This window comes from Theropithecus gelada, chromosome 1, assembly GCF_003255815.1.
Source record: "Theropithecus gelada isolate Dixy chromosome 1, Tgel_1.0, whole genome shotgun sequence".
NCBI classification, from domain to species: domain Eukaryota; kingdom Metazoa; phylum Chordata; class Mammalia; order Primates; family Cercopithecidae; genus Theropithecus; species Theropithecus gelada.
This window is the reverse complement of record NC_037668.1, coordinates 93027471-93054105: the sequence shown is the minus strand read 5'-3', so window position 1 is coordinate 93054105 and position 26635 is coordinate 93027471. Positions and strand designations below refer to the sequence as shown.

General features: G+C 43.2%; 1 protein-coding gene across 1 annotated transcript in view; it reads right to left on the bottom strand.

The window, feature by feature from the left end:
- The window catches only part of AK4 (adenylate kinase 4), an 81014-nt gene that overhangs the window by 32342 nt on the left and 22037 nt on the right, over positions 1 to 26635 (bottom strand). Inside the window, exon 3 of the mRNA XM_025396043.1 lies at positions 4747 to 4866. Coding sequence (XP_025251828.1) covers positions 4747 to 4866 — 120 coding nt within the window. The remainder of the gene's footprint in view (positions 1 to 4746; positions 4867 to 26635) is intronic.

Sequence of the window (26635 nt, the reverse complement as noted above, 5' to 3'; positions counted from 1 at the left end):
ACTCCGTCTCAAAAAAAAAAAAAAAAAAAAAAAAATACAAAAATTAGTTGGGCGTGGTGGCACATGCCTATAGTCCCAGCTACTTGGGAGGCTGAGGCAAGAGAATTGCTTGAACCTGGGAGGTGGAGGTTGCAGTGAGCTGAGATCATGCCATGGCACACCAGCCTGGGCGACAGACTTCATCTCTCAAAAAAAAAAAAAGGCCGGGCACGGTGGCTCAAGCCTGTAATCCTAGCACTTTGGGAGGCCGAGACGGGTGGATCACGAGGTCAGGAGATCGAGACCATCCTGGCTAACACAGTGAAACCCCATCTCTACTAAAAAATACAAAAAAACACTAGCCTGGCGAGGTGGCGGGCGCCTGTAGTCCCAGCTACTCGGGAGGCTGAGGCAGGAGAATGGCGTAAACCCGGGAGGCGGAGCTTGCAGTGAGCTGAGATCCGGCCACTGCACTCCAGCCTGGGTGACAGAGCGAGACTCCGTCTCAAAAAAAAAAAAAAAAAAATTACTCAAGTGGTCATGACCAGAATATTGGCAGCAATTAGACAGTAAAGGCCATTCTCATGAGGTCTTAGACAGAAACAGAAAAGAAGGTATTAGAAACTGGAGTAAAAGTTATTCTTGTTATACAGTTGCAAAGACCTTGGCAAATTTTGTCCGTGCCCTAGGGATTTATGGAGTGCAAAACTTAAGAGCAATGAACTAGGATATGTGGTGGAAAAAATATCTAAGCAGTAAAGCTTTCAAGCTGCTGTGTAGTTACTTTAATTGCATAAAATGAGATGTGAGAGCAAAGAGACGATCAAATACAGTTGACCACTGAACCATACAGGTTTGAACTCTGAGGGCACACTTTATACGAATATTTTTTATTTTCTTTTGAAACAGGGTCTCACTCTGTCATCCAGGCTGGAGTGCAGTGATGTGACCATACCTCACTGCTGCCTCAACCTCTCAGGCTAAAGTGATCCTCCTACCTCAGCTCCCAAGTAGCTGGGATTATAGGCACATGCCACCACACACGGCTAATTTTTATAGAGATGAGGTTTTGCAATGTTGCCCAGGCTGGTCTCCTGGGCTCAAGTGATCTGCCTGCCTCAGCTTCCCAAAGTGTTGGAATTACAAACACTTTGTAATTTCCAACACAAAGTGTTGGAATTCCCAAAGTGTTGGAATTACAGGTGTGAGCCACAACATCTGGCCAAATACAGTATTTGCAGTACGCAAAACCCTTGCACATGGAGGACTGACTTTTCGTACCCATGGGTTCCACAGGGCCGACCGTGGAGGTTAAGTATGCGTAAATTTTGGTATGAGGGAGTGGTCCTGGAACCAATCCCTTCCCACACCCCTTACCCTCAGCAGATACGGAGGGATAACCATATAGTCAAAAGAGAAGCAAAACAGAAGAATTTGGAAAATTCTCGGCATGGCCATGTTCAGAGTGGAAAAGCATGTTCAAGAGGGAATATTAAGTGTGTGGTCAAACAACCTATTGCTAAAGAGATTGGCATGGCTAGAAGAAAGCCAGGTGCTATCAATCAGGACAATGGAAGAAAGACCTAAAAGGCATTTCGGAGATCTTCCAGACTGCTCCTCCCATCACAGACCCAGAGCTCTAGGAGGGTAGAATGTTTCAGGAGATGGATAGCATTCCTTGGCCTCCTCAGCCATAATTCAAACAGCTTCAGGCATGGCTCGACCTGCTCGGAAAGGGATAAGCCTTGGTGGCATCTCACAAAATGCAAGACCTACAGGTCATGGCTTCCTCCACCTAGATTTCAAAGAATGCCAGGCACTCTTTGAATGCAGAGCCACTGCAGACAACCCCCATTAGGACAAAGCCCAGTGGAACTGTGAGGTCAAGGCTTCCACAGAGTCCTCACTAGGGCAATGTCTAGTGGAGCCATGGGAGTGGGCCACTGTCAACACCCCCCAGAACTGTAAATCCACCAGTATACAACTCCAACCCATGAGAGCTGCTGAGTGGATTGAGCCCAGCAAAGCCATAGCGGGTGGGGTTTCTGAGGCCCTGGGAGCCCAACTCCCATCCCAGTGTGCCCAAGAGGCAGAATATGAAGTCAACAGAAATTATTCCCCATCTTTAAGACTTAATGTCTCCCCTGTTGGATTTTGGACTTATTGGGGACCACCTGCCCCTTCTTGCCTATTTCTTCCTTTGGAATGGGAATGTCCATCATACACCTTCCTACCAGAGCAAGTAAATAACTTGCTCTGATTGCACAGGCTCACAGCTGAAGGAAATTTGTCTCAGGATTAATTGTACTTTATAAGTCTCACCTATGTCTGATTCAGCTTGGACTTTTGAGTTGATGCTAGACCAAGTTAAGACTTTGGGGGCCAATGGGATAGAATGAATGTATTTTGTATGTGAGCAGGACATGAGTTGTTTTTGGTGGGGAGGTGGGTAGAGGCAGAATGCTAAGGTTTGAATGTCCCCTCCAAAATTCACGTTGAAATTTAATTGGCAATGTAATAGGCCAGGCGTGGTGGCTCACGCCTGTAATCCCAGTACTTTGGGAGGCCAAGGCGGGCGGCTCACAAGGTCAGGAGATCGAGACCACAGTGAAACCCCGTTTCTACTAAAAATACAAAAAAAATTAGCCGGGCTCAGTGGCGGGTGCCTGTAGTCCCAGCTACTCAGGAGGCTAAGGCAGGAGAATGGTGTGAACCCAGGAGGTGGAGCTTGCAGTGAGCCAAGATCGCGCCACTGCACTCCAGCCTAGGGGATAGAGCGAGACTCTGTCTCAAAAAAAAAAAAAAAAAAAATTTAATTGGCAATGTAATGTTATGGGAAATGGAGCCTTTAAGAGGTAATTAGGTCATAATGGCTCTGCCCTCATGAATGAGTTAATGCTCTTATCACAGAAGTGGGTTCTAGATAAAACAATGGGCTCCTAATACAAGGATAAGTTCAGCTCCCATTCCCTCTCAGAGGCATGCACTTCTTCCCCATTTGATGCCTTCTGACATGGGATGATGCAGCAAGAAGGCCCTCATCAGATGCTGACACCATGCTCTTGGACTTTCCAGCCTCTAGAACCATGAGAAATAAATTTATTTTCTTTATAAATTGCCCAGCCCAAAGTACTTTGTTGTAGCAGCAGAAAACAGACTAAGAAAAGGGCTAACTTTTGTGAGTTAAAAGTAAAGTCTAGAGAAATTAACATGCCTAGGTAAGTGTAGAGAGGGTCTTTCTTAGATGAAAGCTAAGAAACTCAAAAAGCCTGGAAGGCAATAAAAGAAAACCCTGGGGCTGTAGTACCTAACATCAGCCACAGCTCCTATCAATTCTTTCTCCTCAACCCACTCTCTTATGAATGGTGCCTCCCTTCCATCCCACTGCTATTATTGCTTAAATTCAGGCCTTTGACATCCCTTAGTCCAGTTATTCCAATGATTTTTTTTTTTTTTTTTTTTTTGAGACGGAGTCTTGCTCTGTAGCCCGGGCTGGAGTGCAGTGGCCGGATCTCAGCTCACTGCAAGCTCCGCCTCCCGGGTTTGCGCCATTCTCCTGCCTCAGCCTCCGGAGTAGCTGGGACTACAGGCGCCCGCCACCTCGCCCGGCTAGTTTTTTGTATTTTTAGTAGAGACGGGGTTTCACCGTGTTAGCCAGGATGGTCTCGATCTCCTGACCTCGTGATCCGCCCGTCTCGGCCTCCCAAAGTGCTGGGATTACAGGCTTGAGCCACCGCGCCCGGCCATTCCAATGATCTTTAGTTTGTAGTCACAACTCTCCTCCATGCCCCAGCACCTAATCTCTCCTGTGCTGCTAACAGAATAGTATTTCTGAGACAAATATGATCATATTACACCCCTACTTAACAACTCTTCAGTGCTCCCTAAAGCCAACAAAATCCAGTTCCACCACCTTTATGCAAAATCAAAGGCTATCTACCCCAGGATTTCCTCTGCCAATCTCTGCTTGCTGGCTCAGAAAAAATACTAAGACAACTCATTCCCCTTTCACCCTGTTCACATTGTCCCTCTGCTGAAAAAAAAAAAAAAAAGACCTTCCCTATCCCCACTCATCTACGTGAGGACCATCTATCTATTCATTACTTTCCACACAGTTGTTCCAACCCCTCCTCCCACCAACAGAATAATTTTCTTCTTTGTGTCCTCAGAATACCACATATATAATGATTATTTTATAGTGTCAGTAACAGTGTCTTCCTATTTACCAATAATGCTAAAATAAACCTCCTTGCATCTTTAGGCAGAAATCCAGAATGGAACTGCTGGATCAGAAAGTATATATAATGCTCATTGCTCTACAAAGGTTGCTCATTTTATACTTTCAACAACATTTGTTTCCTATACACTCAATAAAGGATTTTCCAATGTTCTATCTCTGTTAATCTGACAGGTGAAAAACAATAACTCATAATTGTATTTTGTGTGTCTTATGGGGAATGAAAGAACCTCTGTTTGAAGAGGAGTTATACTCAGGATGACTTATGGAAACAAAAGGGCTGAAGCAATAACAGAAATTTAGTGAAGGTTTGCTTCAAGTCAGTGGTTCTCATGATGGTGATCTGGAGACAGAAGAAATAAAAGGCTTCACCACAATGGGTTCCTATCATGTTGCCAAACTGCAATATTAAATAACGGACAGAAAGTTTAGAAAATGAGGCATTTTCCATTCAGTAAGAAGTTAAGAGAGTGTGCAAGACCTTAACTGACTATTCCCAGAAATTCGGTTTACCCACAGTTTCAACTCACCATCAAGGAGCCAGTGCTGGCCACGCCTATTCTCCAACTCAGACATCATTAGGCGTGTGATCACATGGTCTGGAACCAAAAGACTTCTCTCTATATACTGCTTTGCCATCTCACCAACTTCTATTAAAAAGACAAGAAAAAAAAGATTTTCAAAAAAACTTCCCAAACACAAAGCTTACCAACTCTTTTCTGACAGTTTTGCCTTCTCTCCATCCTTCCTGATATGCGAGGAAATTTCTAGGTAGTTGTAGGTATGTTTTAAGTTTTTAAAACATTCACATCAATAAGGTGGGACTGCTGCTTATTTAACACATTTATCTCCCAAAAAAGTATAAAAGCAGCTCTTTGAGATACCATAGCCCTCCCCCCACCCCCCCAGAAGAAAAGGAAGAAAGAGTGACCAGGTGTGGTGGCTCACGCCTGTAATTCCAATACTCTGGGAGGATGAGGTGGGAGGATCACTTGAGCCCAGGAGTTTGCACTTGCAGTGAGCTCAAGCTCACTGACTGCATCACTGACTGCACTACTGCATGCCAGCCTGGGCAACAGGAAAAAAAACAAAACAAAAAAGAAAGAAAGAAAAATACACAAATTGGGCAAAAAAAAAAATAAGAGTAGAAAATAAAGTCAAGAAGCAGGATGGTACATAAAAAGGCTGATAGAGAGAAGCCCTGGATACTTCCTAGAGGCAGGCCACAAATTGGGCACTGAGCCTCTCAACCGTTTGCGGTAACAAGGAACGTGATCAAGCACACAATGTACAGAAGACTAAAGGAAGGTGAGAAGCACAACCATTCCTTACAGAGACCAAAGGAAAAAAGTTCCAGTGGTCTAGCAAGAATGCCACATAATACAAACAGCAGCAGCTTTACTTCTTTTCATCAACCTCAATATCAGCACATGGCACCTTGCCGACACAGTTGTAAAAGCAACTCAGTGTTATTAGTGGAATGCCAAGTTCATAAAAGGATGTGAAGTTTTAAGAAAATGATATAAATCCTTTCAGGGGAAAACTGTTTCTATCTTCATTTAAAATATTAATTTCCTACATGTAGAAATTGTGGTTAGGTTCAGCAGAACAAACTATCAGTTTAAATCTGTACATTTCTAAGAACTAAATTTGTGTTTTATTGTTTTTTGTTGTTTGATTTTTTTAACCACAAATGAAATCCTCTGCTCTCTGGGGAACTGATAATGAATGCTTAAGAATCACATTCTCGGCTGGGCGCAGTGGCTCATGCCTGTAATCCCAACACTTTGGGAGGCCAAAGCAGTCAGATCACCTGAGGTCGGGAGTTTGAGACCAGTCTGACCAACATGGAGAATCCCTGTCTCTACTAAAAATACAAAATTAGCCGGGTGGCCGGGCGTGGTGGCTCAAGCCTGTAATCCCAGCACTTTGGGAGGCCGAGGCGGGTGGATCACGAGGTCAGGAGATCGAGACTATCCTGGCTAACATGGTGAAACCCCGTCTCTACTAAAAATACAAAAAAAAAACTAGCCGGGTGTGGTGGCGGGCGCCTGTAGTCCCAGCTACTTGGGAGGCTGAGGCGGGAGAATGGCGTGAACCCGGGAGGCGGAGCTTGCAGTGAGCTGAGATCACGCCACTGCACTCCAGCCTGGGAGACACAGCGAGACTCCGTCTCAAAAAAAAAAAAAAAAAAAAAAAAAAATTAGCCGGGTGTAGTGGTACATGCCTGTAATCCCAGCTACTCGGGAGGCTGAGACAGGAGAATCACTTGAACCCGGGAGGTGGAGGTTGCGGTAAGCCGAGATCGCGCCATTACACTCCAGCCTGGGCAACAACTCTATCTCAAAAAAAAAAAAAAGAGAGAGAGAGAGAGAGAGAATCACATTCTCAACAGACCAATTCAGTTTTTTTAAAAAACACAAAGAGCCAGGTGTGGTGGCTCATGCCTGTAATCCCAGCATTTTGGGAGGTCAAGGCAGGCGGATCACCTGAGGTCAGGAGTTCGAGACCAGCCTGGCCAACATGGTGAAATCCCATCTCTACTAAAAATACAAAAATTAGCCGAGTGTGGTAGTGGGTGCCTGTAATCCCAGCTACTTGGGAGGCTGACACAGGAGAATCGCTTGATCCAGTAGGCAGAGGTTGCAATGAGCCAAGATTGCACCACTGCACTGGGTAACAGAGCAAGACTCCATCTCAAAATAAAAAAAAAAAAATTAGTTGGGTGTGGTGGCGGACACCTGTAATCCCAGCTACTAGGGAGGCTGAGGCAGGAGAATCACTTGAACCTGGGAGACAGAGGCTGCAGTGAGCCGAGGTCGTGCCACTGCACTTCAGCCCGGGTGACAGCGAGACTCCGTCTCAAAAAAAATAAATAAGTAGGCCAGGCATGGTGGCTCACGCCTGTAATCCCAGCACTTTGGGAGGCCAAGGCGGGCGGATCATGAGGTCAGGAGATCGAGACCATCCCGGCTAACACAGTGAAACCCCATCTCTACTAAAAACACAAAGAATTAGCCATGCGTGGTGGTGAGCGCCTGTAGTCCCAGCTACTCGGGAGGCTGAGGCAGGAGAATGGCGTGAACCCAGGAGGCAGAGCTTGCAGTGAGCTGAGATTGCACCACTGCACTCCAACCTGGGCGACAGAGCAAGACTCCATCTCAAAAAAATAAAATAAAATCAGCAGAATTATATTACTAGAAAAAGGCTCAAGAATCATTTGACCCCAATTTTTTTTTTTTTTTTTTTTTTTTTTTTTTTTTGGAGTCTCACCCAGGCTGGAGTGCAGTGGCACAATCTCTGCTCACCACAACCTCTGCCTCCCGGGTTCAAGCGATTCTCCTGCCCCAGCCTCCCAAGTAGCTGGGATTATAGGTGCGCACCACCACGCCCCACTAATTTCTGTATTTTTAGTAGAGACAGGGTTTCACCATGTTGGCCAGGCTGGTCACCAATTCCTGACCTCAAGTGATCCGCCCACCTCTGCCTCCCAGAGTGCTGGGATTACCGACGTGAGTCACCATGCCTGGCCTCCCCACTTTCACCTTTAATTTAGGTAGAGCCCTTGCCTCCCCAGACTGCGTCTATACCCCCCCAACCCCAACTTAAGCACTGAAAGATGGGCTGTGAAGAGCTCCATACCTCTTGAGTACTACCAGTAGACAAGAAGCTCAAACCACAGGCCCAGTTGATGCAGACTCCCTAACATGCTGCAAGGGGCGGAACAAGAAAGACAGTCCCATTGGTGAATGTGACTAAACATGAATGTGAGCAAGCCACATTCATTCGACAAGTATTATATTTATTGACTGCACACCCCGTAACAGGTCATATTCTGGAGATGTAGCAGTGAATAAATAAAAGTTCCAGTTTAGAGATATTTAAACAGTATTACTTTAGGAGCGACAACAACCACCATTAGTTGGTTGATTAAAGCCCATTAGGCACTGGGCTTTAAGTGCTTTATGTTATTTCATTTCATTTAATCTTCATAAGATCCTCACCTTCAAATAGAAGGTAATCCCAGTATTTTTTATGACAGCTTTATTGTGATAATTCACACACTATAACATCTGCCATTTTTTTATCTAGGACTCAGCAGCTTTCAGTATATTCTCAGTGCTGGGCAACCATCACCACTCCCTAATTTCAGAACACTTTCATTACTTCAGAAAGAAACCCTGCCCCATTAGCAGTCACTCCTTCTTCTCATCTCCCTCCAGCCCCCGGCAACTACTAATCTTTCTGGTCTCTGTAGATTTGCCTACCCTGGACACTTCTTATAAATGGAATCATAGTTTTCTGTGACTGTTTTCTTTCACTTAGCATAATGTTTTCCATGTACCACATATCCATATTTCACTCCTCTTTATAGCTAAATAACATTTCATTGTATGGTTATACCACATTTTATTCATACATATAATGGATATTTGGGTTGTTTCTACTTTTTGGCTATTATGAATAACAATGCAGTGAATGTTCATATACATCGTGTGAGTGTATGTTTTCAGTTCTCTTGGGTAATACCTGGGTGGTATCTATGTTCTATGTCTAAACAATCACTATCAGAAAAGATGCATGGAGTAACTGGCAACTTGGGTGCTGTCCCACTCTGCAATAGTCACGCTAGGCCGAGAGCCCCATTCTTAGTCTCATCCACCAAACTTTAAGGTAGATAAACAATAAATATACATCTTCCAAGGTGAAAGACCAAAATGTGTATTCTGCATTGTTTTCTAGAACTCCAGATCTAATTACATAGAGGTATTTTTTCATTCACTTTCTGCCCCCTCTACTAGAAATTATCAGCTCAATGAAGGAAACGTTAAAATAGTTTGTTCAATGCCACATCCTCAGTGCTTAAAATATAGTCTGGCATATATTAGACGCCCCATAAAAATGTGTTGCATGGGCCAGGCTGATGGCTCATGCCTGTAAACCCAGCGTTTTGGGAGGCCAAGGGGGCGCGGATCACTTGCGGCCAGGAGTTTGAGACCAGCCTGGGCAACACAGTCGCCCAACTAAAAATACAAAAAAGTAGCTGCATGGTGATGCATGCCTGTAATCTCAGCTACTTGGGAGGCTAAGGCACAAGAATAGTTTGAACCCAAGAGGCAGAGGTTGCAGTGAGCTGAGACTGCACTACTGTACTACAGCCTGGGCGACAGAGTGAGACTCTGTCTCAAACAATTAAATTAAAATTTAAAAAATTTAAAAAATAAGTTGCATGAATGAACACCTGAAGATAAGAGAATTTTCTTTTACCTTGCAAAAATCAATCTGATCATCTTGGAGAGTTACCATAGAATCATTATCCCAAAATCAAATATGGCCCAACCTCACCAGATAGCAACCTTTAGAAAAGAGGTATAATACAAGCAAAGTGTGATCATGACTAGTTAAGATGGTCATATTAGGCCAGGCACAGTAGCTCATACCTGTAATCCCAGCACTTTGGGAGGCCGAGGTGGGCGGATTACCTGAGGTCAGGAGTTTGAGACTAGCCTGACCAACATGGAGAAACCCTGTCTCTACTAAAAAATATAAAAATTCACCGGCCACAGTGGCGTATGCCTGTCTGTAATCCCAGCTACTCGGGAGGCTGAGGCAGAAAAGCTTGAGTCCAAGAGGCGGAGGTTACAGTGAGCCAAGATCACACCAGCCTGGGTGACAGAGCAAGACTCCATCTCAAAAAAAAAAAAGATGGTCATATTAGGTTTCACAGCCCAGTCTCATTTCTTCAGCATTTCAAAACATGAATAGGAATAGAAGTGAACTAGTTTGGGTAGGGGAAATGAGAAGAAGGAAACAGCAACAGCAAATGTTACACAGGTGTGGGGCCATTTGGTACACCTGGAAGAACGTCTTCAAGCACTGACAGTCAAAGAAAAGCGCACCACTAAGAGATGGTGCTGGATGGGCAGGATATGGAGTGTGAACTTTGAGGAATTTTAAGTAGGTAGTTTTAGAAATGCTATTCGTAGAGCCAAGACCAACTACTGAAATTGTAGTGCCTAGTACAAATTGAAAATGTTCCTCTTGTTGGAAAATGAAGACTTTCAAGGTGACAACAGCAGAGCACTAAACTAAGCACAGGGCCTTACATGTCTACACAGGTCGCAGGCCCATGGCAATGTGACATTTGGATGTAGGTGGCATGGTAGAAGAAAAGGGGCTGCGATAATAATCCAAGCACAAGATGAAGGCCTGGACTAAATAAAGCAGAAGCAGTGGAGGAAGACCTTTATGTGCCCCTTGAGAGAGAACCTTGAGTTAATCCAACACAAGCAGTATGACCCCAAGTTTAAAATAACTCTGTGGAAGACTTCCAAAGGCATCTTACTCCAATTTACTAATTGAAAGATCTAAGTGCAGCATACTTTTGCAGCCATTCCTGCCAGCTTTGGCTCTTCTCTGAAGCAGGGCAAGCAACATGTCCTCTAACCTGAGAGAAGATCAAACTTGTCCCACATACCTCAATCTCCACCATGAAAACCCAGAAAGGGGCCGGGCGCGGTGGCTCAAGCCTGTAATCCCAGCACTTTGGGAGGCCGAGGCGGGCGGATCACGAGGTCAGGAGATCGAGACCATCCTGGCTAACATGGTGAAACCCCGTCTCTACTAAAAATACAAAAAAAACTAGCCGGGCGTGGTGGCGGGCGCCTGTAGTCCCAGCTACTCGGAGGCTGAGGCAGGAGAATGGCCTGAACCTGGGAGGCGGAGCTTGCAGTGAGCCGAGATCGCGCCACTGCACTCCAGCCTGGGTGACACAGCGCGAGACTCCGTCTCAAAAAAAAAAAAAAAAAAAAAGAAAACCCAGAAAGATCCCCAGACAAAGCAAAATGACCTTAACATATCTGCATCTGAATGAAGACCTCATGACAACAGCAAACTGCAGTAAAACATCCTGTCAGAAGACTGAGGCCCATTTCGGAAAACTGGACCTTCATCTGCCCTTGTCAGTTTGCTTGGAAGAGAAAGCAGCATCATTAAATACAGATGATAGCATGCATGGACATACCTGCTCTAATTTCTGAAGCAGTATTCCAAAGAAGGGCTGTGGACACACATACATGGTCCCACGCAGCTTCTGAATCCTGAGTGTGTTCACAAACACACACATCACACACACAAATAATTCAGAAAGCACTAGAAAGGTTTCAAATAAGTGTAATAAATACAAGGTGTCCTAAATAGGCCACTATCTTTGCCTTTTTCTTAAGTTTCACAACAAAACCAACAAATAAATCCATCATGTGTTTATGAGATTAAACAAAACACCATTAAGGTGACAAATAAAAGAATTTTTTCAGAAAGGGAAAGATGAAGTGTCAGATTACAAACATTACATATAACAAAATTATGTGTTCATATAGAGAGAAAGATAGATGGATGGTATCATCCACAATGTGAAGTATAGTAGAAGAAAATCAATGTTCCACCTATCTTACAACAATATGAATTTTGTGGCAATTCATCTTAACAACCTATTCCATTCAATCACTGCTAAATTCAAATAGATACAATCTTGGTAACCTTGGGAAATATACATTTTCAATTTCTAACTAGATCAGATAATATACAAATTTTCAGAATTTAAGACTATCTATTAAACTGTGCATTTTAAGATAATACTGCATTTAAAATTATACGATAACACAAAACTTAAGACTATCTATTAAGTTGGTCATCTCTCCAAAATTCATGCTTCCAGGATATGGAAAGACATTTTGTTAGCCTCAATTCCTACACATTAAAACGGTCCACATTTACATCAACAGACTGAAATAAATCACTGTATTCAGGGCAGCACATATGCCAAAACACTGTCAACTGCTGAAGGAGTAGGATGTTGGACTTTCATTCTGCATCATCTTAAGGCTGGTTAAAAAGAAAATACCTCTAAGTTGAAGAGCCAATAAGCAGATGACATTTCTTTAGAAAAACCATGAGAACACACACACACACACACACACACACACGGATATTTATATAGCACAAAATCACACACACACACATACACGGATATTTATATAGCACAAAATCCACTCTATAGCAACCCTAAATACTCAGGACAGTCAGCACAAACACTGCATGGACTGAATGACTCTCAAAAAGAAATAAATATTGGCGGGGCACGGTGGCTCACGCCTGTAATCCCAGCACCTTGGGAGGCCAAGGTTGGGTGGGTTGCCTGAGCTCAGGAGTTCATGACCAGACTGGCCAACATGGCAAAACCTCCAAAAATACAAAAAATTAGCTGGACGTGATGGTGTGCACCTGCAGTCCCAGCTACTCTGGAGGCTGAGGCATGAGAATCACTGGAAGCCAGGATGTGAAGGTTGCAATGAGCCAAGATAACGCCACTTCACTCTAGCTTGGGCAACAAAGCAAGACTCTGACTCAAAACAAAACAAAACAAAACAAAGGAAAGAAAAAATAAAGATCCAAAATAGAAAAGGTTGATTTTGGTCCTGAAATAGGAAGGAAAAAAAAAAAGGTACACTGTTGTATGGTTAGTTTTGTGGTTTGAATACTCTTTAAATCCACTAAATACTCATTCAGCTGATATTTATTAAGCATCTATGTTCCAGGCCCTATATCAGTCTAGCATGAGGCCTGTTCCAGAGCTTAGCACCCAATCACTGGGATTGGGTGTTAATCCACCAAAAGCTTTCAATAGCAAAAGTTTATGGAATTTTACTCTGTGTCAGGCAGAAAAATTAAACAGCCAGTAGTTAACACAATTAAGGTACAGAGGCTCTTACACTGCCAATACAGTTCTACATAAATACATTATGAAATAGGAATAGGCTGTAGGTCAGAAGCTAAATGAAAGCGTTTAGTCAAACATTGAATCTGCCAGCCAATTCACCTTTCACTACTGAAGAGATTATCTCTAAAATACTAGTCCAGGGTTACAGAAAGTCAACTAGGTTACCTTAGTTTCTTGACACTGGAGACAAAAAGATTTGTTTTAATAAAAGTGGTGATTAACACCTCAAAATAATTGACTTTAGTTAGGTAAAATCCATCAACTGGAAAGAAAGCATCTCAGGATCAAATCTCAACTACTACTGCTTTAAGCAAAGGCAAATGAGGTCTTTTTTTTTCTTTTTTTTTTTTATCTGAATGTCTTATTTCTCTCTTTGTCATATACTTTTTTTTAAATAAGTAATGCAGGCAAGGCCAGCAAAAGGACAATGACAAGTGTGCTTTGTGACTCAGGAAAGGAAAAGTCAGCCATGCAATGACCTATGAGAGAGCTACTCCTGTTTCACCCCAGATCATCACCTCGATTCCAAAGCCACTCCAATTACTCAGAACCACAGCTGAAAATTCTCTGAACACACCACTTCTCCAACAAAAATTTTCTGCAAATCTATGCACCAGGTACCACACAAGGCACTCAAGATACAAACATCGTACCCTTGAACTGAGTGTGGTAGCTCACACCAGTAATCCCAACACTTTGAGAGGCCAAGACGGGAAGATCCATTGAGGCCAGGAATTCGAGACCAACCGGGGCAACATATTAATAGCAAGACCCCATTTCAAAAAAAAATGTAAAATTAGCCAGGCATAGTGGCACACACCTGTAGTCCCAGCGACTCCGGAGACTCATGTGGGAGGATCACTTGAGCCCAGGAGTTCCAGGGTGCAGCAAGCTATGGCTGCGCCACCGCACTCCAGCCTGGGCAACAGAGAGAGGCACTCCTACCTCTAAAAAATAAAAAATTTATTGAGCAACTACTCTGTGCCAGGCTGTGGCACATTTTCCTAAGTGTCAGAGAAACCACAAAGGGAGGGGGCATCAGAAGTTATCTGTGATTGTCTTCATATTGCTTGGCCAGGTGACATCAAACAGATGACAACTTGGCCTATCAAAATAAGGTCAAGTTATAAGAATGGCTTCCTATCATTTACTGGCACAACCCAAAAATAAAAATAATAAAGGCTTAATTCTGGCCGGTCACAGTGGCTCACACCTATAATCCCAGCGCTTTGGGAGGACAAGGCAGGCGGATCACTTGAGGTCAGGAGTTTGACACCAGCCTGGCCAACAATGGCGAATCCCCGTTTCTGCTAAAAATACAAAACTTAGCTGGGCATGGTGGCACATGCTTGTAGTCCCAGCTACTTGGGAGGCTGAGGCAGGAGAATCATTTGAACTCGGGAGGCGGAGGTAGCAGTGAGCTGAGATCGCGCCATTGCACTGCAGTCTGGGCGACACAGCAAGACTGTGTCTCCAAAAAAAGGCTTAATTCTATAGCTTTTTGCCTTACGAGCCTGCCAGTTTATGTAAAAGTCTAACACAGAATTATACAATATAATGTTGAGGGCTACATGCATATACAAAAGTATATGGTAAAGCAAGAGAATAATTACAAGATGCAGGATAGTGGTGGAGGAGAGAGATGGAGAAAGGAGCTATGGGGGCTTCAAGGGTACTGATACCATTCTGTTTCTTGGGCTGGGTGGGAGATACAAAATTGTTATCCTTTGTAGCACACATATACCCACACATCTGTATTACCTTTTTGTTCTGACCGTCTGTAAAGTGAAGGCAAACTAGATACACAAGACAGAGCTGAAGGAATGTTCACAAAACAGCAAATTTCCAAGATGCCTGGCTAAGTCACCAGAAAGAGATAATTACTCAATGTTCTTTTCATTGTTCTACAGAAAATGCTGAGAGTGAAAGACCCCTGTAAACGAGCTCAAGTCCCTTGTAAGACTGCTCTACCCTGAAGTATCAGACTGCGTGTATGGGACAGAACTAGGAGAAGGCTTGCTCACCCTGGTATCATCCCTTCACCAAAATACCACTAATAACAGCAGTGCACATGTGTGCGCGCACATGCACACACACATACATACATCAAGGGGCCTGGTCAAAGATGAACTGTATAGCTTTGTGATTCTTCAAACTGCAAGTTCTTTATCTCCCCACTTGTAAGAGTATTTTGGCACTAAAGTAGTTATTTGGGGGGAAAAAAAATACAGTGAAGAAAAACTTCATTCTATAAATTATCCCTAATATCACTTTGATGAATCTCTTCCAGTAAGAAAATAAGCTTTAAAAAATAAAAAACCTTGGTTAAAAAAATAGACGTCAAAGTCCTTTAGAGGCAGAAATTACGGCAGAAACTCTTAAATTTAAGGCATTTTGGCACTTAAGTGACTCATTTTAGACATCCAGTATCCACCCTTCAATTGGTTTTTGTTCAAAGCTTGACCTTCTTTTCCTTCATACCAAAAATACAGTTTTAAATCACTCCCTGACACTTGCTATGGGTAACTATGAAGAAAACACCTCAGCCTCCTGAGTAGCTGGGACCACAGGTGCGTGCCATCATGCCCAGCTAATTTTTGTATTTTTAGTAGACATGGGGTTTCACCATGTTGCCCCGGCTGGTCTCGAACTCCTGACTTCAAGTGATCCTCCTACCTCAGCCTCCCAAAGTGGTGGGATTACAGATATGAGCCCCAGTTTTTGTATTTTTAGTAGACATGGGATTTCACCTTGTTGCCCAGGCTGGTCTCGAACTCCTGACTTCAAGTGATCCTCCTACCTCAGCCTCCCAAAGTGGTGGGATTACAGACATGAGCCCCAGCGCCAGGCCCAAAGAAAATTCTGAATCCAGTATAATTGGTCAAGTACATACTCTTCAGAGCCAGACTGCCTGAGTTCAAATCCTGGCACCAGTACTTAAAGGCTATAAGACTTCTGTCACGTATATTTTTGCCTCAGTCAAGTTTGTGCCTCAGTTTCTTCATCAATAAAACGGGAATAATATCACTCAGGGTTGTTTTGAAAGTTGTATGTGATTAACATAGTATGTATAAAGGACTTGGAATGATGCTGCTTTGCAAATTTCATTCAAGAACATGGAGATCTAAGTATTTGTTTCTATGTGCCAAGGGTTGTTCTAGACCATTTCTTTTTTGTTTTTGTTTTGGAGACAGGGTCTCACTCTGTCACTGAGGCTGAAGTGCAGTGGTGTGATCACAGCTCACTGCAGCCTTCACCTCCCAGACTCAAGCAATTCTCCCGTCTCAGCCTCCAGAGTAGCTGAGACTACAGGCACATGCCACCATGCCTGGCTAATTTTTTTTTGTAGAGATGGGGTCTCATCATGTTGCCCAGGTTGGTCTCAAACTCTTGAGTTCAAGGGATCTTCCTGCCTGGGCCTCCCAAAGTGCTGGGATTACAGGCATGAGCCACCGCACCTGGCCAATTCTAGAAAGTTTGTATACATGAACTCATCAAATGCTCACAAATATCTATGAAGTCTAGGGTATAATATTCCCTATTTCTTAGATGAGGAAACTGAAACAGAGAGATTAAGTAACTTACCCAAAGTAACTGAGTTAATATGTTATACAGCCTAGACTCAACTTCAAGCAAGTTGGCCCCAGTTCATTTTCTTAATCACTACACACTGCTTCTTAATGTTTGTGAGCACTTCCTTGAACAGAAATATTTTGCATGTTAGCGTACACCCTGCTGAAACATGACGGTAGCACCTGTATAAAAGGGATAGGTTCTTACTAAAGAACTGAGCTGATGACTGTAAGGAAATACCTGGTTCTGCTCTGTATAACCACCACTTCCTTTAGGTACTGTATCTCTAACTAACTAAAAACTTAGTTTCTATGTGGCTGCTTCCTACCAAACTATAAGCATCCTTTAAATCCATACCTTCTCACCAGTCAGCTTCCTTTCCTCTCTCCCAGACCTTCTCCCTCCCCCAATGCATCCTAGACACAACTCCGAGAGACCTTCTGAAAACACAAGGTGGCACAAGTCACTATCTTGCTGACACCACAGTGTGTTCCTTGGTTTGTAGGATGGCATGGATGAGTACTCCTTAGGATAGCATTCAAAGTCTCTCTGATCTAGCCAGAAACTACTTCTCAACCTTACCTCCCACCCTCATTTCCTTATCGCTCATCCTTTGACCCCTTGTCTGTGCCAGGCACAGAGTCAAGTGCAACTGTGGTTCCTACCCTCCCACAATCTACAGACTCGTGGAAGAAAGATAGGACAGAACACAGAGGTGGACACTCCAATCTGACCTCAGGTCCGAAAGAAGCTTACCACACTGGAGTTGGGCTTCTGAAGGGCTAGGAAAAGTTGGCTGGAAGAAACACCCTTCAGTTTGTGTGTTCCTCCAAGAAGCTTTCCCGGATCATTTTTCTCCTATCTTACCTTGAGAGTTAATCCCCACTTCTGTAATCCACCAGCACATGGGCTAAAGCTAGTCCATTCAGTGTCTGTATTACAGAGGTGTTCCCTGTGGGCACAGGCAGCCCTGTGGGCCCCCAGCTGAGTAAACACACTGTGACTATGCACACATTTCAAGATGCTCATTTCTCCAGGCAGACTCAGCTGTGTGCCTGGGAACACTTGGTGGGCAGAACCAGGGTTGGACTGCAGGCCCCGCACACCCCTTAGCCAGGTTCCCCCCGACAGGTCACGATTTGTACAATCATATGCAGTGGCCTTGTACCTTTACCTGACATTTCACTCCTCCAGTGGAGCAGACATTGTTTACAAATCCTCCAGAGCAGATTATAATCCCCTTGAGGCCAGAGGCTATCTTAACAGTCAAGCGAGAGCCACTCTACTTGAGATGAAGAAGTATCATACCTCTAAACTCTTCCACCTTCCCATCCATAGGACTCTACAAATTATTAGATGAACTTCTCACTACACCCTTTACCATATCTTACGCATTGTATCGTTCACCTCTGACAGTCACGGTCATGACTTTCAGGCAATTAAGACTCAGAAAAGCCTTCTCAACAAATGAAACATCATGTGCAGCAATGTTTTCTTTAAATGCTATCTTATAGTCTGATTCTTTGGCAAGCCTTGAACAACTGAGGAAAATTACTGAATTAAGCATTCTTTTACCTGATTAGACTACATAAGTGGACATTTGGTGCGTATTGCCCTTGGTGCTCACAACTATTGCTTCAGTCTACACAAGTTGGTGCAGAAAGATCATTACCACAGGTTGTGTTTGGATCCCAAGCCTAATTTCTTAACAAGGAAGGATCTGTTCCCACAAGTGGATGCTTGCTCCTCCTGAAGCTATCTGACATTCTTAAACACCCACAAAATGCATGAGTCAACTCTGAAAGACTTCTGAGATTAGGATACCAAAGTATTCTCTGACAGAAGCAGCAGAAAGGTTAGCATTAAGGAAATGATTTACCGTTTTTAACATATAGGTACACGGAAGTCACCTCAAGGGAGGTTGTACAAGGCTTCACCAACAAAGCCCAACTGCTTCTCTTTGAGCCATCTTTTCTGGGTGTCTGTGTGACACAGATAAACTTTACCCTAAAAGTGTCCTAATAAACCCCAAGCCAGTAGAGATTTGTAAGCTATTTCTAAAGAAGGTAACAAAGACAGGTTTACAACTTATTTAATATAATTTTTAAAAACTTTGAAATCATAAAGACTATAATCCTACTCATTTTTGTTCCTTTGGACATTAGACTAGTATGCTCGTGGCATCAAGTCACCGATCACTGGTCTCTGAGGGAAAAGAGACCTCACATGGAATACATCTGTTTTCAATACCTTTCCTTTGCCATTTAGTCTGCAATATTTAGCTCACGATAGGGGCAATTATTGTTGGTCTTCAACCAAAGGAAGTTGTAGCCAACATTACTCAAATCTGTGATCTGCACAATCGATTATTACCTAAGTCAAAAGCAGATTAATAGTAAAATGAAAAATTATTTAACCTAGATTTGAGCTCAAAAGTACAAATGCGCATCTCTTAATCACTAATTGTGAGATTAAAAATAAAAGAATTTGTAATGTGATTTATTTCCTGACATCTGCATTTTATCAAGGGACAATCCCTTTTTAAAAACATTGACACACTGGAACGGCTTCACACCGAGGCAATGGCATATATGATACCAGGAACTACTACTGCCAGGCTGGAAATCAGGAGTCCCAGCTCTTTGTTCTGCTTTCAACTCACTGCCCACAGGACTCTGAACACAGCAACGTATTTCACTTACCATGGCCTCAAGTTTCCTCATCTGCAAGAAAGAGGTAGACCGTTGGACCTCTGCAGTCTCTGCGGTGGCACTTCAATTCCCTGCATTTGGGGCCTTGTGTGAAGGGTAGAGGACTAGCCTCCCCACACTAGCTTCCCTTAAACCACAAAGGTTCCATCTCTGTGGTGAGGAGGGGACTTTACAGACTGAGAGTCTCCCGGCATTTACGGGCAGCGAAAGCAACTGATCATCATGACCATTCTAAACGTGAGGGTGGGAGTCAGGACAGGAACTCAGGCCTGAATCATCGGTTAGTGTTCTTCTTACCATTCCTTCCCTAGAACACTTCCTGAGAATAAGGGCCAATGCTTTGTGAGGCCTCTTCACTCTTTTCTCTCTAGCCAGACTGGATATTTATATTCACTTAGTCTAATTTTGTATCCAGGGTCCAGAAATGTGTTGGCAGTGGGTATGTTTCTATAATAGCCAAGATAAAAAGATGCATGGACAACAGCCATGACTTTGGGTAGGGGAGGGGCTGGCGTTACTGAAAAAGAAGGTGATCCAATCTCTAAGCACAAAGGATATCCAGCCAATTCTTTCTCCTTAGGTTTTCTCATTCCGCCAGCAAATCAATTATTATTTGATCCTTCATATTTATTCAAAGAATAAAACAGTACAGTAACCTTCTTTTAAAACTAAATAAGTCATGAAAGTAAAAGATACTGGAGCTTCATAAGCCAAAAAATTTTGGACGTCCTACGTCAAGAGTATTTTCTTGGCCCAGGATAGGAACACATGCATTCATAAACACACCATGAACATCTGGTGTAATACCACATGCGGCTTTATATAAGCAGCAGAGGAGAAAAGCAGATTGGGATGAATGCAACAGAAGTTGGGCAAGGGAGCAAATAGGAAAACGGCAAGTAATCTGAAAGATTTACCAAAATCACAGAAGAGTTTTAAACCCAGAATGTTTAACTGTCTCCTCAAGCTCATGTTCTGCAAATCTGCCTTGGTATCCACTCTAGCAGGCACTTTCAGCCCTACAGAGTAGGATTACACTGGAAATCTCAGGGGACCTCTGGATTTTCTTACTCTGTAAAAACCACAGAACAGCCTCCCTGTAACCTGAGCATAGCCCAAGTACTAGCTGCATTCAGAGGATAAGGACGAAACTCACTTTTAAAGCAACACAAATAGTAATTCCTTGCCACTGCACAAGGCCCGGAGTGTGAATCTATCCGGCTGTGCCGTGCACCTTGTTGGCTGCCTCCCTGAGCAGGATCTTGGCTGCAGCTCAGCAGAAGCAAGGCTGCTATTCTCCAGTGCCATCTGCTCACACAGGATGGATTGCTACTGCTGCCCATGAGAGTCTTCCCTCTCTCTCTCTGTAGTAACTCTGGCAATGCCCTGTTAGAGAACTACAGCAAGGGCTCCAAAAATGTGTGCTGTTCAGCAACCTCCTGAAGGGAAACGGGAACAGGGAGGGAGCTGATGCGGACACTCTTCTGACAGGACCTCCTCAGCTCTCAGCAAGGTCGAGCGGTCCACTGAGCAGGCCAACACGCAATCATCCTTCAACAGCTAGCAAGAACAACGATACCAGTGGCAACAGTAATGAAACACTTAGGAAGCACTGGACCGTGGGTTGTCAAATTAAGGTCATGACCACTATTTTGGTTGTTTAAAATAAAAAGTGTTTGGCACACAAAAAGAGAAAATATTATAAATTATTAAAATATGTTTCACGTAACTGCAGGGTTAAGCTCATTCCTACGGTGAAGCACATTAAAAATAAATATCCATAAAAATTTTAAAAGAAAAAATAAATAAGCAAATATTGGGCCAAGTCTTTTTATAATCCCTTGTGCGTATTATCTCAATTAATTCTGTCAACAACCGTATGAAGTAGTACCATTATTATGCTTGGTTTGTGGTTGAAGAAATAGAAAGTGTTTGAGTAACTTGCCTGGCTGGCTTCCCAGGCAATGTGGTTCCAAAGCCTGAACTCTTAACACGTGTCCTACAGCAAGTGGCTCCCTAGACCCTGGGTCCAAAGCCTTCCCTCACTTTCTCAAGCAATTTCTCTCACACCGTAATTCTTTGTTCAACCATCTGTCCCTGTCCCCTTGTGAACGAGAACATCTCAAGGACAGGTCTTGTTGTGCTGAGTGACTTAAACAAAGGATCAGGGAGCAAAGGATCCCATAAGTACAAAATTTTAAATTAAGTGAGTAAATGAAGAATGGAAAAAGAAAAAAGAAGGCAAATTGTAGCCAAGAAAAAAAAAAATAATAATCCCTGACACTCGAGGGTCTGTCTTTGCCAAAGGGAAATTCAGTCTCTGAATTTAAGAAAGAAAATTAAGAAAACTCAGTCTCTGAATTAAGGAAACAAGTTCCTTGCATTCTTAGAGAGACTTGGGGGAAAATAAACTTCACCTAAAAATTTGATCAGGTTGGAAAAAACCAACTAGAGTGTCAAAACATCTGCCTATGCTTTGTTCTGGGCCCTTCATTCAGGATAAACAATGTAATGAGTTTTTGGATCAATAAAGGTAAGGCTAGGGTTTATTTGGGGGATTGAGGGTGAAGAGGGAAACATTCTGGATTAGAAAGCCAAATCCTTCTGGTATTGGAGGATTGAAAGCTGAGAGACAGAAAAAGAACAGAATCTCCAGAAGGGGAAAGAGCAAGAAATCAATGAGCTGAACCTAAGCCAGGGGAGGGGCAGGCAGTGGCTGAAGGGGTGTGTGGGGAATGGCTGATAGGTTTTCAGGACACTGGTGTCTAACCGGCCATGTCAAGTTCCTTGCACCAGACTTTAATCCCCATCACCCCAAACCTTAATACAACCACCTTACCTAAGTAGTCTTTTTTTTTTTTTTTATTTTGAGACTCACTTTGTTACCCAGACTGGAGGGTAGTGGCACGATTATGCCTCACTGCATCCTCGACTTCCCGGGTTCAGGGGATCCTGCCACCCTCAGTCTCCTAAGTAGCTGGGACTGTAGGCGTGTGTCACCACGCCTGGCTAATTTTTTTTGTATTGTGTAGCAATGAGGTTCCACCATGCTGCCCAGGCTGATCTCGAACTCCTGAGCACAAGCGATCTGCCCACCTTGGCCTCCCACAGTACTGGGATTACAGGTATGAGTAGTGCTTTGGGAGAAGGAAAGAAGAAGGGTAGGGTCCAACATGGGATGAAGTCATATAGAAAGGGCAGCCTTTCCAAGGAAAGACTGAAAGGCAGAAGTGAAAAATTACAGAAGCATGCAATCTGAGGAAGAGGTGACCAAGGAGAATACCCAGTACTAGAGATGCGGTGTGGAGTGCTGTGAAGCCACTGAGTAAAGGATGAGGGCCCGAGTCTTTCTAATGTGGCAGATAAAACAGGAGACAGGGACAGCTGATCTCCTGTTAAGTGAGAAAGTTGTATGTTAACTCTGTGGTGCAAGCCAGGTGCCACAGACTGTCACCCAGGGTCACTAATATCCTCCACCATGAGAACACATCTACTCCCATATGGTGTAGCCACTACCACGCCACACACCATAATGATTCAGTACTGACAACCAAGATTTGTGGTTCAAAAATTTCTTGCTACGCTGGGCGTGGTGGCTCACGCCTGTAATCCCAGCACTTTGGGAGGCCAAGACAGGTGGCTCACTTGAAGTCAGGCGTTTGAGACCAGCCTGGCCAACATGTTGAAACCCCGTCTCTACTAAAAATGCAAAACATTAGCCAGGCATGGTGGTACATGCCTGCAATCCCAACTACCCGAGAGGCTGAGACAGGAGAATTGCTTGAACTCAGAAGGCGGAGGTTGCAGTGAGCACAGATCATGCCATTGCACCCCAGCCTGGGCAACAGAGTGAGAGTTCAAATAAATAAATAAATAAATAAATAAGCTCTTGCTGGCCAAGATGGCCCAGAAGTAGAAATAGTAATGAGGAAGAGAAGAAAGCATTGGGTTTCGTCTTGCAACTCTGGAAGTCTTACTCTACTAATTAATCTAAAAACGAGCTGATCAAATTCCCAATAGGAAACCTCAAACTCTGCCAGATTTTGCTTTCTGGTAGGACAATCTATTCCCACAGTTGTCTCTATTCCAATATGAGTTCCTGGATATCTGAGGGTGTTTCCATCATAAATCAAACTGCCTGCAGTGCATCAGGCCCTTGATTTCCATCAGTAAGTTTATTCTATACCCAAGTCTCTGCATCTTATTTGATTCCATATTGCTATTCCAAATAACACATGCATGAAATTGAATGCTCCACCAGATACACTAATTTTAGAGTCACTTTAAAATTGTCACACTTTCTCCACCACCAAATAAAAGGAGGAAAACAAAGCAGGCATATATAATTCAGCAGCTGCCACAGCTGCTCTCTAAAAACTGGTACAAAGAAGGTGACATATTTGAGACAAGAATATCCCCTCCCTTTTTTCTTTTCATTTAACACTAAACCAGAAGATACCTGCAGTCTTTAAAGATGATCAATTGGTGCAGTAGAGCTACTTCACCAAGGAATCAGTCAAAAAACAAAAGTTACGTTTTAAAAAGCGTAAAGTTTACGTTTTAAACACATTCCACTTCCCAAATATATATATATACACACACACACACACACATTATATAACATTATATATAACATACATATATTTGGGAAGTGGAATGAGTTTAAAATATATATTACATATTATACAACTATATATAAAATATATTATATATTACATAATATATAAGAATATATTTTTTATATATAGAGAGAGAGAGTTGACATGGAGTCTCTCTCTGTTGCTCAGGCTGGAGTGCAGTGGCACGATCTTGGCTCACTTTAACCTCTGCACCTGGGTTCAAGCAATTCTTATGTCTCAGTCTCCCGAGTAGCTGGGATTATAGGCATGTGCTAATTTTTTATTTTTAGTAGAGACAGGGTTTCACCACGTTGGCCAGGCTGGTCTCAAACTCCTGACCTCAAGTGATCCACCCACTTCAGCCTCCCAAAGTGCTGGGATTACAGGCACGAGCCACCATGCCCGGCCCTAAGTATATAATTAGATTCCACTTCTTTGCGACTTAAAGACATGACAATCTTCAGATAAATTTAAACCTAATAAAATCCAACGATAGCTGCTATGGTGATTATCAGTCTATTCAGCCCTATATATTTTAGGCAAAGCATCAACAACATTCGTTTTACCTGACCTTTTAAGAGCAACTATTGGCTGGGTGTGTGACTCACGCCTGTAATCCCATCACTTTGGGAGGCAGAGGCAGGCAGATCAGGAGGTCAGGAGTTTGAGACCAGCCTGGCCATTTAGTGAAACCCTGTCTCTACTGAAAAAACAAAATTAGCCGGGTGTGATGGCGGGCGCCTGTAGTCCCAGCTACCAGGGAGGCTGAGGCGGGAGAATCACTTGACCAGGGAGGTGGAGGCTGCCATGTGGAGATTGTGCCACTGCACTCCAGCCTAGGCAACAGAGGGAGACTCCGTCTCAAAAAATAATAATAATAATTTAAAAATAAATAAAATAAAAATAAATAAATAAAAAAGCAACTATTTCTGAAACACGGAATAAGTCTATATCCAAAACAAAAAAAAAGGCCTATATTTACGCCTGTAATCCCAGCACTTTGGGAGGTTGAGGCAAGCAGACTGCTTGAGTCCAGGACTTCCAGACCAGCCTGGGCAATACAGTGAGACCCTATCTGTACAAAACATAAACAAAAACAAAAACAAACCAAGCATGGTAGCATGTGCCTGTAGTCCCAGCTACTCAAGAGGCTGAAGCTGGAGGATCTCTTGAGCAAAAGGTGGAGGCAGCAGTAAGTTATGATCATGCCACTGCACTCCAGCCTGGATGGTAAAGCAAGACCTTGTTTCAAAAAAAAAAAAAAAAAGGGAAGAAGAAGAAAAGACAGACCAGTAATTAGAACAGGAATGACACCCTAACAAGGAAGATGCCTAGCCTGAAACCCTTAACAGAGGGCTGCTCTGCCTTGCATAACACTTGAACTATCAAAAACGAAGCTTTAAATAGTTGATTCTGCAAACTTTTTTGGCCTTTCACCAGTCACTAACGATGTGACAGATTTCCAAGATATAACTAAAGGCAAGAAACAGAACCAGTATTACAGGAAGATCCTATCATCATAATTTAACTTCTAGAAACACCACAGTGAGTTCCTGGCTCCTGTCACTTAGAACATCTCGCGCCGACTAACAGCAGTTCCAGCTAGAGCTCAGCCACCATCTGTGGCTGTCTTTCACAATCTCAGCCATAAAGGAAAAGCAATGTTTCAAACGTGCTGTTTGGTTTGGCTAGGCTCCTCTACGCATAAGCTAAGTGCACCTATTTTTCATTTTCTGGGATCTGAGCTCCAGCAGTGTTTGAAACATGACATTCAAAGCACCATTTAACAGAAGACAAGAAAGAATGACATCCTGTAATACCTTAAAACTGATCTTAATTATGAGATTTGGATTGGGACTCTGAGACAACCTAACAGAAAATGTCCTGGGGCTGGGGGGCGGGGGAATGGCAGGACTTTCCATGAGGCACTAAAATTCATGTCCTCTACAAAACTAACCCTAGGGTAATCACTACTAACAACAAATACCAATACACTGGCCTCACACCACCCTAGGGTGAGGGAGTGAGGGACTGTGAGCAAAGAATTGAAGAGGGGCCGCACGCACACACAAAACCGGCCAACCAATTACCAAGAAAAAATAATACTTTAATGTAATACTTTTAAACACGCCCAAAAAATCCATGATTAAAAAAACTACGGAAAGTTTAAATGCAAATAGGATCCGACCCTACATATGTCTGACAGTCTTACTTCACCCTCATCCTGACCAGGCCAGATCTGGAATTTATTTGAAATTTTGGTATGTTGTTCATTTTATCACATTAAACTATTATTTATCTTGATTGCTGAGTGTTTTTGGTGCCCCCTTAAACTCTTCACTGGAGGAGAGTGCCTCAGCTTCACTCCCCTTGCCCTGCCCAGGCCGTCAGTATGCATGAATCTGCGTCAGTATGCATGAATCTGCGTAATACTAGAAAACCCTAGAAAACCCTGTGCGCTAGCTCCACCATTACTCTCATTTACACATGAGTAAACCCAAAACACCGACTACTGTGCCGAAGGTCACAGAGCTAGCGTGGTCAAATCAGGATCTAAATCCAGAGCCTACACTCTTAAACACAACCACACTACCTCTCTGAGCTTTGCATCACCACGTCATTTGGTATAAATCAATACAGTTCTGCATTTTAGAAAATCCAGATATGTGGAAACAATCCAAATTAACTATAATTAAAGATAATTTGGGGAAATTCAGTCATGAGTTGCTCACTGCTG